Source organism: Lytechinus pictus, chromosome 1 (genome assembly GCF_037042905.1).
Source record: "Lytechinus pictus isolate F3 Inbred chromosome 1, Lp3.0, whole genome shotgun sequence".
NCBI lineage: Eukaryota > Metazoa > Echinodermata > Echinoidea > Temnopleuroida > Toxopneustidae > Lytechinus > Lytechinus pictus.
Genome location: NC_087245.1, coordinates 31,278,798 through 31,296,822, shown reverse-complemented (window position 1 = coordinate 31,296,822; position 18,025 = coordinate 31,278,798). Strand labels below are relative to the sequence as shown.

The window sequence follows — 18,025 nt, the reverse complement described above, 5'->3', positions numbered from 1 at the left end:
TTTTCCCTGCAAAGTCTACATTTTCTTAATTAGGCATTGATACTTGGATACATCTTTAGATGTAAAGTCTCTAATTATATTTAATTCAACTATATTCATGATCAATTTCTTTACAATTTTACATGCATTCACCTTTTGTACATTATTGTACTTTGTACATTATATTCTCCTCTGTGACAATATCAACAAATGCCAAATAAATGAGTATTAATATTCTTTTTAAACATATAAAAATCAACAATAACTTTCCAACTCTGCTATTTACTTCCATAATAGGAAATGAAGATAAGCATAGGTTTTATAAAAATTAAAAAAACACTGACCCAAACTAAAGAGAAATATCTCTGGTTCTAATCTTATAATAAAGGCAAGATGCAATATTAATATATCTTTAACTGAAAAACACAACAGTGTATCTTGATAAAGATTGTTTCTGTGTTATAAATGGAATACATGTACTTAAATACATTATATAACAATGTAAACAAAATTATGGTCATTGAAAAACAGATTTTAGGTCACATATTCTTAATATCCTTATTGTTGGAAAAAAATTGGGGGGAAAATCAGTATATAAGTGCTACATATGCCATATGTGCATCAATGATTACGTTTCACTGCAAAATATGAATTAAGATTTGTAAGAAAGTTTGAGGAAAAATAGAATTTAATGAAATTTCTTCGCATTTATAGATTATTAGTTTATAGTCCATTATATAACACTGCTTTTAGTGCTAAAAAAGAATGGGCAATTTCAATCCCCAAAATATGGTGGGGGAAGGGGGTGTCTACAATTTTGTTCACTTATTTCTTCAATTCATCTAAACATAGTATGCATGTAGCTCATCATATAAAATACAAGAATGTATGTTGTTGGATTCATGACATAAAATTATTTTATTATTATTATTATTTGTTTGGCGTCACCTGTGCCTTTTGAAATTAATGCGCTATTATGCAAAAATGAAATTTTTAAACAAAAATCTAATGAATTATGCACATATCTTAGGTTTTATATGCAAGCCTAGCCTGGTGGCTCGGTGGTAGAGCATCTGCCTCTTGAACAGGAGGTCATGGGTTCAATCTACAGCCGAGTCCTTCCAAGAACTTAGCAAAGGAGAACATTCTGCTATCTTGCTTGGAACTTAGTATTCAGATTGAAGAAGTGTCATAATTACATGTTATAAAGGGTTTGCTAGTAGAGCAGTCTTATAACTGAAGTGGTTAGCCAGGGAAAATAAAACACAATTATGATTTGATCATTGGGAACCCTTTTATACTTGTTTGCCCCCAGAATTGCACCTTAAGAGTACAGAATATTTTACAGCTGCAAAAGTGCAATCTTGTACACTGACACTTTCTCAAAGATTGTATCTTTGAATATACATATATTTCATTGCACAATTGATGATGTATAATGCTTCTTCAGTTGTAGAGTCTAACCTACATAGGAGCTACTGGCATTCTGTTTGATAGGTGCGAAAAAACCATTATAGGAGAAACTGGAATACTTTCACCCATGCTAGTATCAAACACACCAACTTATTTGAGTTATCGAGTGTACAAGGACTTCAGAAGGGTAAAATGAAAGCATGTCACTGTGACCTTTGACCTTTTGACCTCAAAATCAATAGGCTTCCTGGGATCCATGCTAGTATCATACACACCAAATTACATGAGCCTAGGTTAAGTTAAACTGAAGTTATTGCATTTACAAGGACTGCAGAAGGCTAAGATGAAAACATGTCACTGTGACCTTGACCTTTGATCTTGACCTCAACATCAATAGGCTTCCTGGGATCCATGCTAGTATCATACACATCAAATTATACGAGCCTAGGTTAAGTCAAACTGAACTTATCACGTTTACCAGGACTGCAGAAGGCTAAGATGAAAACATGTCACTGTGACCTTTACCTTTGACCTTTTGACCATAAAATCAATAGGCTTCCTGGGATCCATGCTAGTATCATACACACCAAATTATATGAGCCTAGGTTAAGTCACAGTGAAGTTATCGCATTTAAAGGAAAAGTTAACAGACGGACAGACAGACGGACAAGACAACGAGCGTGATACCAGAATACGTCCCGTCTTGGACAGGCGTATAAAAAAACCTGCAAGCAAAGCTGAGGAATGTCTCATCCAAAACAAAAATCGATAGAACTGGTAGTTGAAAATCTGAAGAAGAATTTGCATTTTGGACTATTTATAGATACAATGTATCTGTTAAAGAAATAGAAAGTGCATTCAATATGATTATCTACAATATGTGCAGAATCAGACCAATCTCCTACTTGGTACTTACTGCAAACACACTGGTGAGTGTTAGAATACAATATTTTTCAAATTTATGATAGAATATAGCAATAAGCCAGTTCGTAGTTCCTTTCTGCGCATGATCAAACGATTCTACGCATGATCAGAGGAAGGTCATTTGTACTAAAGTGACATGGTGGTTTAAAATCTAATGAGATAAGCACCAACCTGGATGTCTTGTTTATTCATATATTCTTTTGAATTGTGGTTTTCATTCACATCCACAAAGAGCAACATTGAGTCCACGAACACTGGTATTTCACAGTTTGCCAAGTACATTGTGCAACATGCTATGATATGCATTCAAAGTAGGAATGCAACGAATACCTTCATAAAGTGTTCATTTGTGTGCTATTCTAGTCACCTGGTCTATTCAATTTCTTCATCCTGCTATGTAAGGCAAGCTTATGTAATATCTTGCTTTGAAATCTGCCTATCATAATGAAAGAAATGAAAGGTCATTTGACCAAAATTGTCCATGAAGTAACTACGGACTGGTCTATCATTACAGCTTGAAGCAATAACCAAACAAAAATACATGTACAGCTAGAGTTGATAAATAAACAAGTAATTCCAGGCAAATAAAGGAATGTCATGTGTATCTAATAAACGCTATGACCAGAGACCAATTGCTGAAATATCGATAATATCAACATAATTAATTAACAAATACCTGAACATAATTATAAACATTATTATGGCGTACGATTAACCAATACCATACAACAGTCAGTGTTTATTCTCATCTCAAGTAAGGTAAAAATTACAGTAAAATATAACAAGATCAAGCTCAAGCATAATCTCAATGATAAATGCAATATTGAGCAACTGGCAATGTCTATGAGTTCATTTCCATTTTGTACTGGTGCCATTTGAAGAATTTCAGTTAAAGAAAGGATTATTCTTGTCCTCGTCATGTATCATATCATCTTCAAATGGATTCTTTCCAGTCGAGCTAGGTTCATCATCAAATGGATTAGGAGGGGTGGGTGCCCTGCGGGGAGCAGCTTGCTGTCCTCCGGTGGAAGATGGTGAACCCCTGCTCAGTTGGCCATCTGGATGGGTAAATGGATTGTACTCTGCAGGGGATGACTGGCCCGAACCTTTACCGCCCGCCTGTCCCCGCCTCATCATGGCAGCCGGGAGAGCTGTACTCCGCCCTTGCTGGGATGTAGATTTCACCGGTTCATCGGGTTCGTCAAACGGGTTGTATTCTTTGGCGGGCGGGGTGCTGCGGGCTTGGCTCTGCTGGGGCGGGGTTTGTACCCTCTTCGGGGGATCGGCAGGCCTGATGGGCTTGCTTGCCATGGCTTGCGTTGGAGGTGGCACGGACCTCGTTGGTGGAGCCTGTTGGGAAGGGGGCGGGGTTCTTTTTGTTGGGGGCGTGGCGGGTCTCTGCGGGGGAGCCTGTTGGCGGGAGCTTGGCGTGGATGAGGTCGGGGGCCTGGAAAGCTGGGTCTTGGCCGGTTGTTGGGTAGGTATACCTCCCTGTGGTCTAGGGGCACTGGAAATTGCACTAGGGGTTGGTCGGGCTTGCGTTGCTGCAGACCTGATTGGCTGGGCTGGTTGGGCTGGTGGTCTTGCTGGCTGGCTTGGTTGTGACCTTTGATTTGAGGTTGTCGTTTTAGCAGGACTAAAGGAGTCTGTGAGGAGGGTGACCTATACAAGATAATAATTAAGTTAGAATATTGAATCATTTGTTAGAATAAAAACTACAAGAAAATTAATAATACATAAGATATAAAATCATCAAGAATGCTACGACTTTGAAGCATTTATCTAATACCACAATCTTATGTCATTTTATCCATGCTAGTCCTGTCTCCATTAATCATTTTAGTTCATAGCTATGAAGTCACAAATAACAAGGCAGTAATAAAACATGTTCAATTAAATCAGTATACAAACAATTAACACATGCAACAGAACACTAATTCACTGTGAAGATCACAGTTCACAATATCAAGACAAAATGGTTGCACAAAAAAGAACAAATTAAATGCTGCATAATGCGCTTTCAGTGTTCTATATTTTACATGAATGAAAAAATAAATAAAACTGAATATACACTGTGTCATTGCTCAAGCTTTCAAACTTTTTCACCTATACTTTGTTATTCTTGAATTTCGATATCTATTTTAGATTTAAAAAAAAAATTGTTTAAGGCAGTTTACCACAAATTAATAATGAACAAAAACCAATATGAACAGAACAATGCAACGGTAAAGCACAATTTCAGTTCAGGTCAAAATGTGGAGCTGACACAACTATGAGCACAAATTGAATAAAATTGCAGATACATATGTGCATATGCATGTTAATTTCAATAGGACAAATGCTGGAATGTTGAATGCTAGCTATGAATTTGAATGCAAGCTATGAATTCATGTAAATGTGTATGAATGTACTGCATGAACATATAATGAATTGAAGGTATGTCAATATTATGAACAGTAAATTTGCAATCTATCAGGAGACCAAATGTCATCAGCATTTTACTTTCTCTTACAGAAACAAATTACATTTCAATCATTATGTAAAAGGAAAATGATTGGTACGACCGGGCAAAAAATTAATTTTTAATTTTGGGGGGCTACTTTTCATAAAAGGCTGCCTAAATCAGCAACATTCATTGATTAATAAGTTATAACATTGCAGAGAATGGTGCTCTTTTCTCATTTTCCAGGGCTCATTGAGTATTATTGCCTTGAGCCTCCTTGTAATATTTTCCCCCTGGGTACGACCCTTACCAAAACTGTGCTTTACCATTAGACAAATCTCAAACACTTACAAAAATGCTAAAGACTAAAGACAAAATGCAAACAGCAGGCAACCATTTGGTTTCATGCTTTTAGAAGGAAAGGTTGTCGAGGTGAGAGGAGGGTGTCTGAGAATCGTTCAGAGAGTGGTCGGCAATTGAGGCAGACGACACTATCAACTGACAATGACATAGATTGAAAGACAGGTGTACAATAAAGAGGTTAGACACAGAAGTGCCCGTATTCTGAAGTTTGGTTTAATTTACACTCTGGACTTAAGTTGTGGTTTAACTATGGAGAGCCAATTATGACAGGTACTGTACTTCTAAAGGAAAAAGTTCAATTTGACGGTTCATTTGACATTTCACTCATTCAAAATGGACTCAAAATAATTACTAAAATAGTTATCTTCATCATTAAGACATGAGTAAAGAGCCAAGTGAAGGATAGGAGACATATAAGGGTTAATGCAATTTTGAAATTTTAGCTCCCCATTATTTTAACACAGAGTTAGACCACAGAATAGTTAAACCAGACTTCAGAATATGGACCAGAAGGATGGATTCACAAAAGTTGGAACCAGAGATCGGCTCGACCCCTCCCACTTCACCGGTATGGTCATCTGGGGGGCCGTTGCAGGGAGAGTTGCTTTCAAACTCAAGTAAAAAAAATAAATCACAAGTCGAAAATGCATGATTTTCATGACTGAAATTCAGTTATGTTAAGATGTGTAGAGTTGCATTTGATTGTGATTCTTTGTGCAATGTGCCCCTAGGCATATACAACCAGGACCCTGTAACATAAAGCTTAGCAATCGATTGCAAGACTGATTTTTTAAGATTGATAGCATTATACATTGTGTATGATCAATCATAAAAATCATCCAAATGATCAATTCTCAGCTTATGTTCTGGGCTCAGATCCAGTTGTTATCAATTTTTTCAAAAATTAATCTTTATTTCAGTATGCATAGAGAAGTTAAACCTCACAAATGGTCAACCTCTTTTGTGAATCCAGGCCAGGGACCCATAACACAAACTTTAGCACTTGATCGTACAGTACATTTAATTTTTATACGTGATTACACTGATCACCTTACAATCAATCGCTATCCTTTGTGTTACAGGCCCTCAAATGTTAAAACCCAACTCCAAGAAGAAATTAATTCAAGTTTTTCACATTAAAATATTCACAGATCATGCAGAGAACCTTGAAGCAAAGACAGTGTGGCCAAAAACTTTCACACTTTAAAAGAGGCAACTTCTGCCACTGCAATTACCATAAAAGTAACTTTTTTATCAACATAATCATAAATCATTGCCTTCAGGAAAAATGCCCTGCCAAAAATTCTCTAATTGAAGGTGTTTTTCATGAAAAGTGATTTTGACACAAATTTCTCTGCAGAACCTACATATTACAAACTACGAAAATGAAGAATTTTGAAGAAGATTGTTCAAATGAGGTGTGAATAGGAACCCACCATCAATACAGTAAAGCACAGTTAAGGAGGGGTGTTAAATAAGGAGTAAAACAAGAAATGTTGTTATGTTGAAACCAGTGCTCAGTATTAAGACAGAGGTTTGAAATGGATTGCAAATGTGACAGAACAATTCTGATTGGTTCCCGATCAGTGTTTTGGCCAAAATGTGTATGCAACATTGACTCTGACTGGCTAATGCCATTTGCTCCAGTGACAATTGCTCCTGTTTTAAATTCTCCAAAATCTTATGGCTAGAGTTGTGATAGGGATTTGTGTTTGAAATAATGGTAAGTTCTAGGGTTAGTGTTGGCTTTGGGTTTCAGTACTACTTTTTGATTTACCAGGTGACAAAGGCAGAGAATGTAATTGATGTCAAAATTAATTTTTTAAACTTATTCTATTGCACAATGATGTATATTGATAAAGAACCAACAACCATTTGCACAGCACAACTGATGCGTACTACATAAAAGTGCTCGGTAACTCTGCTATACAAATTAGAATATTACCTTTTATAAGAAATAAAATAAAATCACACATACAACGAAGAGTAATAATCAACACAAATATATAAAAATGCACTGCAAGCCACCACACCTAATACAAACCATTACCTTAACACATACCCAGTACCAGCATAATTACTAGACAAGAAACACACTACATAAACATGTGATAATACTCTTAGAATTACTCAAACTACACATGCAAACAAGTTCTACAAGATGCAAGCAAGGTTAATTGACGGGAAAATGGCATTGTAGTGTAATCGAATTAAAGATGAAATTGTCTAAATACCTTATTGAAAACTCCTCTGCCGAAATAATCTGCTACAACTGAGAATCCATCTTGGGACTTTTCCAGCTACAGTAATGATTGAGTGGCAGGTAGCATGAGGAGTGAGTGTGACAGAGAGGGGGAAATGATTGGGAGAGGGGTTGAGAGTAAAGACAAGGAGAGGGGGAGAGGGAGTGAGGAGGGGGAGGGGAGGGGAGAAAAGGGGAGGGGAGGAAAGGTGAGGGGAGGAAAGGTGAGGGGAGGAAAGGGGAGGGGAGAATTGAGTGACAGGTATCATGGAGGGAGGGGGTTATGATAGAGAGAGGGAAAAAGAATGAGGAAGATGGGAATGGAAGGAAGTGATTGATGAGGGGAGGGAGGGAGAGGGGAGGAAAGGGGAGAGGGGGGAGGAAAGGATAGGAGAGGAAAGGGGAGGGGAGAGGAGGGGAGAAAAGGAAGATGGAAAGAGACAAAGAAATGGAAAAGGAGTAGAATTTATGTACAAGAATAATTGAGTGACAGGTATCATGAAGGGAGGGGGTTATGATAGACAGAGGGAGAAAAAATGAGGAAGATGGGAAAGGAAGGGAGGAATTGATGAGGGGAGGGAGGGGGAGGGGAGGAAAGGGGAGGGGGAGGGAGGGGAGGGGAGGAAAGGTGAGGGGAGGAAAGGGAGGGGAGGAAAGGGGAGGGAGGAAAGGGGAGGGGAGGGAGGAAAAGGGAGGGGGAGGGGAGGGAGGAAAAGGGAGGGGGAGGGGAGGGGGAGTGGAGGGAAGGGGAGGAAAGGGGAGAGGGGGAGGAAAGGGGAGGGGAGAGGAGGGAAGGGGAGAAAAGGAAGATGAAAAGAGAGAAGAGGAGAGTGATTATGAGGGAAGAGCAGGGGAGAAGAGTGGGAATATAGTAAAGAGAGAGATGAAAAAGGAGTAAAACAGAGTTTGTGTATAAAAGATCAAAACAAATATAACAAGGTCAATATTAAAACTACACATTTCTGTCATAATTACTTGATTGCACTGTAAGTCATATTGAATAAAAAAGTCTTTATTTTGATGCTTTGCCATTGACTATTGAGATGTCAGGATAATAAGACATGCAAAATATTTGTTATCTTTGACATGTTCTTTCAGTAATTTTAAGTTTAGAACAATCTTTATATTGAGGGGTAATGAAGTTACAAGCAGCCATGTTGAACGGCATTACAATAGGAAACCTCTGCATTAGACCATAAAAACAATGATTAATAATAATAATAATGATTATAATAATATAGGTATATTTACCCAGGGAAACCACTTCAGTTCTGAAAACTGTTCTCCCAGTGGGCCCTGCTATTATTATTACCCCGGCTTTAGCTGGGCTGCCTAGGCGCTCATGATTGATCATGGTTTGATGATGAGGTACTTTAATGCTTGTCCTCCAACATGGCAGCTTGTGCGAACCCTCTAAAACGGGTCTATTCAAATTGAATGTGTCATTGCAAGCAGAAGCTTTCTTACCTGTCGATGGAACTGTTCATGAAGGTCTTTACTCTGCTCCTGGGCCTTAATGATGTCAAGTACTTTGCGATTCTCCGGCAGACAAGCAGGACACTCCTGCTCATTCTCAGCATAACTCTCAAAACAACTGTAATGAAATAATAACAATAATAATAATAACAACACCAACAACAACAAAAACATTTTAAACAACTGTAATGAAATAATAACAATAATAATAATAACAACACCAACAACAACAAAAACATTTTAAACAACTGTAATGAAATAATAACAATAATAATAATAACAACACCAACAACAACAAAAACATTTTAAACAACTGTAATGAAATAATAACAATAATAATAACAACACCAACAACAACAAAAACATTTTAAACAACTGTAATGAAATAATAACAATAATAATAATAACAACACCAACAACAACAAAAACATTTTAAACGACTGTAATGAAATAATAACAATAATAATAATAACACCAACAACAACAAAAACATTTTATATATTTGATATAGTTTTCCTGAATTACAGAACAGATATTACACAAGCTTTGATTTCAGATCTCTAAACAGCCATCATTACCTGGTTCAGAAACTTTAATTCATGTAATTTTTGTGAAATAAAATCGAACATATTAATCTCTATATATCTTATTGAGAATGATAGGTAAGGTTGAATCTGAGGATATATGGTCCCAAAACGATATATGTATTTTATGTATGTTTCCATGTTATTTTATAGGAAAACAATTTCTTCCTGACCTACAGAACTTTGTACTTATATAAGCAATTTGGTTAGTCTCCACATCAAGAGAATGCCTTTTGCCTTTACATATAGGGGAAAAAAAACTCTGTCGGACATGTGGTGAATCAAAAAGTGCGGCAATTTTTTGTTTATTTTCATTTTTGCAGCCTATTTACTTTATCATATTTTATAATGTTCCAGATATAGTTTGTTTTTGTATTTTTTGTTAACATGTTCATTTTGGTCCTTGGACCTTTGAATTATGTATTTATGTTTTAAACCGAATAAATGAAAAGTAAAATAAATAAATTTGGTTCCCATTTTACCCTGAATGCTTTGCCAAAAAGTGATTAAACTTACTGTTGATGGTAGGAATGTTGACAGAGGAAATGAACCGAGGGCAACTCCAACGGATGATTGCACACACTACACTTAGACACCTGAAACATCTTAGCACTGTACATAGACAAAGGGAATGAGAAAATATAGAAAAAAGATAGAGGGTGAGAGAAAGAAAGGCAGAAAGAGAGACAGAAACAGAGACAGACAGAGATACAGTAAACAGACAAAAGGCATGAGAAAGAAACAAAGAAAAGAGAGATACAGAGAAAGAGAGATAGAGGAAAATAAAGAGAAGAGGTACAAAGAAACATAGGAAATCAAAGGGAGAAAAGAAGAAAAAGAGAAAAGAAAGGAAGTTGGAAGAAGTTCAGACAAGTGATACAAAGAAAAAATAATCGGAAATTGTTAGATATTTCTATTGAGGTGACCTGTGGATGATTATCTCATCAAAATTAATGAAATTCATATCGTTGATTCATGTACATTTTCAGATTCCTTCCCTACTCTTGGCCCTTTACTTTTCATTCCAAGTCTACAGATGAAATATAAAGATCATTTTATGTTGACTGTCAATTTGGAAATTCACTAGAAACTGAAAATAAAATGTCAGACTAAATTGGAGTTTTGAATCCCTCCAGATGTCTTCTAAATATTCGCATCAAATTTTTAAGACCAGTGTCCCGTTTCATAAAGGACTTGCAACTGTTAAAACTTTGCCATAAAAATAATGGCAACTACCATGGTAACAGGGCTCAGCAGCCAATCATAATCAAGGTTACCATGGTACATGTAGTTGCCGTAATGGCAAAGTTTCACAAACATTGGTTTAGGATGGTGGTGATGCTTTCGCTAGTGTTGGTGGTGGGGATGATAATGGTGATGAAAGTCCTTTATGAAACGGGCCCCTGGTCACAGACTAATCGTTAGATGTGCGGTGGCCCTTATTCGACAAATCAAATGGTTTCAAGGGATCTGATTCTTACCTTGTTTTCATTTCTTCAATCTGGCTCTTCATCTTCTTGGTCTCTTCTCTGTATTGTTTGATCAATCTCTCGTCATCGGCAATCTGATCGTTCTCCTGCTGCAGTCTTCTCACAATATAATCCTGCAGAATTCAGGGATACATTTTTTTTTTAATGTCGATCCATCAATTCAGTCATAAAATCATGAAATATACACAAAAGTAACATGGAACAATAAATCATGAAATCAGAGACTAAAATGAAAATTAAAAGATTGTTATAAATAGTTCCCTAATAAAGAGAGAGAAAATGACAGTCAAACAAACGACAAATAATCATCATCAAAAGCAAAAAAATTGTAATATGTTCATTTAGATGTAGTGGTAGAATTCAACAATATTTTAGACGTCCATTGATCTGATATCAGATAGCAACAAAAATATAGGATTAATAGGGGGTATAAACAAAGATTAAAGTTTGGCTAAAAGTCACACTTGAATTTCCAAGACACATCACCTCATTGGTCAGATCATGCTATTGTTGAGATTGTGCATTAAATATCATGAGTAATTTGGCACTTAAACAACCCCTTATTTTTTACAAGTATGTTTATAGGAGATCACACAATAAATATTGGGCAGCTTCATCTAAAATATTGGAGATATGAATATTTTGTCTTGCCGACACGATAATCATCGGTGGATAAAATTAAAAAAATATATGTGATAGTGCGCAGTTGTGCTAGATGTTGGATTTGTTAATCAAGACTTCCTTTACGCACTTTGATGACTGACAGCGTAGCTGTGGAATTGTGGGCAAGCGTCTGGATGACCAAGAGAGGGGGCAGCAGATTCCTTCGGTCAATCTGGGAGAGGACTTCAACGATGAACGGCTTGCAGTTCTCTTCCTTGGCAGCAAAATAGGAAAGGGCCTGTACCCACAGGTTAGGATCTTTGTTCCTGGCAGAGTAAAAATGCAGGGGATGGAGGAAATTCTGAGTAATGGGAACAGTCAGATTAAAGAAATACGGAAAGGTGGTCATAGAATAGGAAATCTTTATGTGGTATGCATTTGAAAGTACTTTTAAATCTGTTGACAAAAATTGAAATTTAAGAAAATTGAACAACAATTGTTTGCTCATACAATAAAATGCCTATTTCAAGCCATAACCATATGGTTAGATTAGCCGCCGAAACCGCACAGAGTACGGCCCTGCCTCTTTAGTGCATAGACCACGTCCATGGCCGTGACAGTCTTGCGCTTGGCATGCCCACAGTAGGTGACGGCATCATGGATGACATTCTCCAAGTGAAAGATGACATAAAGTAACATGTCATCGTATCGATGAGAATGCGTCAAACGTCAACTCGCACATTTTGAAATAAATAAGGAGCATGTTGATACAATGAGTGGTGCATAAAACAAAAGCCGTCAGGGTGAATCTGGAATCTGTATTTAATTCACCATCTACTATAGGATTCAAGGAATTTTGACGAGAATACAAGACATGCATAAGAGAATATAGTTATCTAGTTTCATGCCATTTTCACTTTTTCATTATCGAAAGGAATTCAAAATGCTTGATTTTACTGAGTGTTTTCAACATGTAATAAATACATGTAAAACAAAGCTATCAATATGCAAAAGGAATTATCCAACGTAATGATAAACACAGTATTTGTTCATGACAATAACATTTCAATCTGAAAAAGCTCTTTGCTTAAAAACTTAACTTAATTTTTTCAAGAAGATTTTGACAATAAATTGTTTCTATCATTGGAACAATGCTAACATCCAATCAAACCAAGGATCCCATGGAAGTTACCATGATCACACATTTAAAAGAATAAGTTCTATGCAATATGACATGATACTCTCAGAAGTTTTTGAAGTAATAAAGCATGCATTATTATTACAACTGAAGTATGAATTACAAGATATTCAATGAAAATACAAAATAGAGTATGTTTTGTACTCCTTTATTACTTACCCATAGGATTTGCAAGTCTGAATAATCTTATCATAGCTGTCATGTTCCATATAGAAATGGAGTATCTGTTGATAGCTGTAAAGTAGATAGAAACAGATTTTTAGCTGCAAACTGAATCAATAAACATTTAGTAAGAAATGAAAATAATAATAAAATTATAATAATAACATCAAAATGAATTGGAATAAATCAACTTCACTGTAATACATAAGACTTTGAAGAGATGTTGTTATATGATTGTTCTAGAAAAGCACCACAAAAGCAAGATACTGTAGATGAAAACAGATCATAAAGAGTACGTAAAAAAGAAACAGGAAAAAGAGCTAAAAGACAAAAGATGGAGAAAACAGAGAAAGTTTGTGTTTCTGGGGGCGGGGGTGTAAGAGAGAGGGGAGAAAGAAGAGATAAAGCAAGAGAGAGAGAAAAAGAGAAAAAAAAGGTTATTTCTGAGAGAAATGACTACTTACAGTTGAGCCTTTTCATAGAGATAAAGAATACCCTTCTGGAAACTGTGCATCTGACAAAGTACAAGAGCCTGGTCTATGTCGTATCTGGTCTGTTTTCAAGAAGAGAAAATCACTTTGAGTACAACAGAAGGAGAGAAATGTGCAAATGATTTTATTTTACTTTGGGGATTTCTAATTGAATATTTCTTATACAAATCCTATCAAAGTTGAAACATTTTTAAGGACTGCATGCAACTTTTCATTGGTGAAATATATCACTGAAAAACTAACAAGTACACATGTACAGAGATTAAATCCTAAAAACTGGATGTCTAGTTGTTGAATTTGTTCAGCTAAGGATGTGTTTTAAATACTTACACTTTTCAAGCCAGAATCGGTGATTTCCTACATGTCTAGTTCAAAACATGGTTGCGTCCTTTCTTACTTTCATTTAAACAGCACTTAATGTTTTTAATAATGACTAAAAAATTAAATACATGTGAAACTATCAATTTAAGTACTAAGGCTGTTAATATTCCTCTGATTTGTCATTACAATGAATGTTCAGGGAGCAAAATATATGGAACATGAGTTAAGATGAGGAGACATCACAGAGACAGTATTACAAATGAAAACCGAACTGATGATGTCTATGACCTCTCTTTCTGGGACACCAAAACATGTGATGCAAAGCCAGCTGCCTATCATAATTTCACCTCTGAAAAAATTAAGCATAAACAGCACTCCCAGTACCATGTTTGCGATTGGCGTTCTAAAACAGCGTACAAAACGCTGATTCTGTCTTTGCAATGGAAGCGTAAATGCAGTCTCAGACTACCAATGCAAAAATCAATTTTTTTTGGTTCTCACTTCTCCTGCCTGCAGCAAAGCCATGGCCTTCTTCTCAAGCTCCAAACGAGGGCGCTTTTCTGTTTCGTGGGCCATGTCGTGGAGATAGAGCTCCAGGAGAGTGTTGTAGATCTGACTGGAAGACTCTGTCTGGACCTGATTAAAAGGACAAGTTATCAAAAATAAAAAAATAGTTTTATAAAAGATGTCAAATTTTCAATAAAAGATAGTTTATAGCAACAGAAATGCAGTTACAGCAAATAAGGATTCTAAGAGAAAGTCTTTAAAGGGGAATGAAACCTTTGGAACAAGTGGGCTTGTGTGAAAAGAGAAAAATGAAAGAATAAGATAAAAGACAGTTTGAGAAAAATCGGACAAATGAGAAAGTTATGAGCAGTTGAATATTGTCCTTTTTGCTCGTTCTTATAGTGATACAAACTCTTTATCCATAATGTATTCTTTAAAAATCTGTATTACATGCCCTCTTATTGAAAGAATACATGATCTACTGACAGATGTGATAAAATAGACAGTTTAAGGTGAAATATATAGAAAAGTAATGGAAAAGTTGTTCACAAGTGACATCACACATCTTTGTCGCATTGCCAACTGGAGGATCTACATTATGATAATGATCTAGACTATAAATGCTTATAACTTTCTTATTATTTATTCAATTTTTCTCATTTTCTGTTTTTTTTTATGCAGGCTATCTTGTTTCAAAGGTTTCATTTTCCTTTCAATCAAAATTGTCATTATATCATCGTGAATCTTCATCTGGTACATTGATATAAACCTAACTTTGTGAATTCAAGAAATCTAAGCTGAAAAAAAAAAATGCACTGAAGATCATCAACACAAACAAGTACATAAGGGGCAGTGTATTATTAATGCATGGAAAGACACTCAACATTTGATTGAAATTCCATGCCTAATTGATTGATATCAGCAAATATACATTTTCTAAGAGAATCACTTCACACATATTCTTATTTAAACATACAAACACTTTGGTAGTCATTTTATTCATATTCATTGCTCAAACTCAGTTTGAAATTGTTATCACAATTAGCATTTATATTTTAAAGTGTACAAAGAGAATTAAGGTTAGACAGTTGCATTTGAAAAGTGAATACCTTGATCATATGCTCCAGGAATTCCATGAGCTGTGCCGAGTTGTTGACAAAGATGTGGATGAACTCCTCGACAGAAGCCCTCTGGATGGGAGGCGGCATCCCCCCTGACAGAGTGGAGGGGTCCACTAGGGGCCCTAAAAAGGGAGGAAGAAAACGGATACAATTACCTCGGCATACAACATTTCATAAATTTAATAATTCTCCAAAGAAAAGCATCAAATAAACATTTTCCTACGTATCTCATGGTCCTTAGTTATTTAGTGATGAAGAAATATAGGGCAAAGTCCAATACTTTCTACATCCAACTAGCCATTTTAAACAATGAATCATTCTTAATTTGTCTGAGGAGTAAAAGTTCAAGAACTATGTCTCCCAAAATTTACAAAGTCATTCTGTTGAAAAACTGAACTTGTTTGCATGCAACATGAAACAAATATTCTTCTTCTTATGATTCACCATCTAATCTATTCCAAGCAATAAAACAAACCTTTTACCTAAACCATGCAAAATTATTAACTTTTGCACAGATATATGGAAGGCAGCTCCGCATGTATGGTGTATCATGCTATAATTTAGTACAAATGTGCAGTTTCTTTTTGCAATTAATAATCTGACATGAAACAGGAGGTGAATAATGTTTCTCCCCTCTTAATTTTACAGGCATCAACAAAAATAATCTACTGAAGACAAAAAATAGGTGCACATATAGAACAGGTAACCATTTCACAAAGACTTGTTAAAATAACAAAAACATAATTTATATAACAAATGCACTATCAACCAATCAGACTGGAGAATTTCAGTAGCTTTTAACTGTAACTGAAAAGTTTATACTATAACATGTTTTCTGAAACTGGCCCCAGAACGTGCATAACAACCATATCCTGATCATGTTCAGAATTCAAACACCATGTAATCATTTGTGGCATGCTGCTATTCAGAATCAATTACCATTGGATTGTTCTATATCAGTTGATTGCATGGAATCTTGGGCTGTGAAATAAACATTTACAAAATCAAACAGAACCCTGTAAGACTGATAAGGGGGTGTTGCATGAAACATGCAATCAATGCCAAATTTACAAGCAATAAACAGCTTTCATTAAAGCAAATCAATTTATACTTGTTGATACAAGAAATAGACCTCTGAGACCAGCGATCAATTGCAAATTTTGCAATTATTTGCAAGACTTACTTAAGAATAACTTTGGGACCTGACATTGAAGTGCAATTGATTGCAGTTTCTTGCAACACTCAATAAGAGATGCAATCACTCTTAGAAACGAATGTAACACTGCATTTTACAGTGCGTCAAATGCATATATGAACAGCCAACCCCAAAACAAACAACAAATTGCTGGGGATGGTTCTTTGAATTCAATTTGATACTGAAGCAAGAATTTAAGTATTTTACTCAGTATTCTGCTTAAGTTAAATACTTACATGTTTATATCTTGGCTATTTAATTGTCTCATTTGGTTATGCATTGTGCTTAAACATCTAGGTCAGCTCCCTACCTGGTGGGTGTTTCATAAAGCTGTTTTAAAGTTACGCACAAATTTACGCACAACTTTACGCAAGACTGGAACATGATCTTAGGTGCTAAGTGAGCTACATAGGGATAGTGTGGCACAAGAAAGGTCACCAGTCGTGCGTAACTTTACGAACAGCTTTATGAAACATCCAACTGGCTTGATTCTGGCTTGCATACAGTTTACAAGATATGCGCAGTCATACATCCTGTGCACAGGAGGATACATACATTGCGCATTATTTGGCTTTGACGTCATGTCACAATGGATGTTAGTTAGTATTTTGCATAAATTTGACTTGATAAATAAAATAATTTGAAGTGATCCGCATATGAGTATAAGCATTTTTCTTGAAATATTTAGAAATGTACTTAATCAATCTGTGCTTTTTAACTGAATACTGGCCCTGATATATGAAAATATATAAAGTGATGAACTACTCACTGTCTGCTGGTTTGTAGTCTGTGCACAAGACCTTGAGGAAATCAGTGGCTTCTTTGGGTACCTCAGTCATCAGGATCTTCCCATACTTCTTGATGTTATCCATTGCCTAAATGGGATGAGATGAAAAGAAAAAAAATGAGTGCCTTCCACTTTCATATTTAAATTTAAATATTCTATGAGAGGGGAAATTGTTTTGAAAATGCCTAACCGAATACTCTTTTAAATTTAGTAAAGAATCACTGTCATATCCCTCCAGATAGGGCAACAAAGGAGAAATATTCCATCATAGAAAATTCATACCAACTAGTCCAATGAAATAAGAAATGAGAAATGGGAATGAATCAACAGTAGAACACATATAACAAGTTACAAAATCACTGCAGCTTCTCTATAAACTTGTTGCTTTTGCAGAAAAAAAGGATACATGGTTATCAAGAAAAAGGCATTCAAATATTTCTTCTGAATCTTCAACGTGTTTATATATTCACTTAACATATTCAGCAGAATTGAAGTTGAAGCCTTCTGTATTTCATTTAATTGATCAGAACCAATGTAGGCAAGTGGGATTGTAGTTGGAAGTATTTGCCTTGCATGCACACTTATCAAATACCAAGTAACCCCTCCCCCTCTCGACTGCAGAGGTTGTTCATACCTCATAGAATTCTATACCTCATACTATACCCTTTGGTATAGTATGTTCATACCTCATAGAAATCTAGTGTGCTGATGTAATTGAGAGCCTTC

At 35.8% G+C, this 18,025-nt stretch overlaps 1 protein-coding gene across 2 annotated transcripts in view; it reads right to left on the bottom strand.

The window, feature by feature from the left end:
• Window positions 1–62: 62 nt before the first annotated feature.
• The window catches only part of LOC129260974 (vacuolar protein sorting-associated protein 11 homolog), a 32,305-nt gene continuing 14,342 nt past the window's right edge, over window positions 63–18,025 (bottom strand). Inside the window, exons 16-27 of one of the 2 annotated variants that reach the window (XR_010293754.1) lie at window positions 17,282–17,387; window positions 15,306–15,439; window positions 14,191–14,325; window positions 13,342–13,430; window positions 12,875–12,949; window positions 11,666–11,843; window positions 10,906–11,027; window positions 9,941–10,036; window positions 8,832–8,958; window positions 7,357–7,422; window positions 5,111–5,257; window positions 63–3,978 (exon numbers count right to left, since the gene is read on the bottom strand). Coding sequence is in view for 1 of the 2 variants with exons in the window: in XM_064100352.1 (XP_063956422.1) it covers window positions 3,202–3,978; window positions 7,357–7,422; window positions 8,832–8,958; window positions 9,941–10,036; window positions 10,906–11,027; window positions 11,666–11,843; window positions 12,875–12,949; window positions 13,342–13,430; window positions 14,191–14,325; window positions 15,306–15,439; window positions 17,282–17,387 (1,905 nt within the window). In the remaining variant the exon portion in view is untranslated. The remainder of the gene's footprint in view (window positions 3,979–5,110; window positions 5,258–7,356; window positions 7,423–8,831; window positions 8,959–9,940; window positions 10,037–10,905; window positions 11,028–11,665; window positions 11,844–12,874; window positions 12,950–13,341; window positions 13,431–14,190; window positions 14,326–15,305; window positions 15,440–17,281; window positions 17,388–18,025) is intronic. The other variant, XM_064100352.1, reaches the window with a different exon arrangement.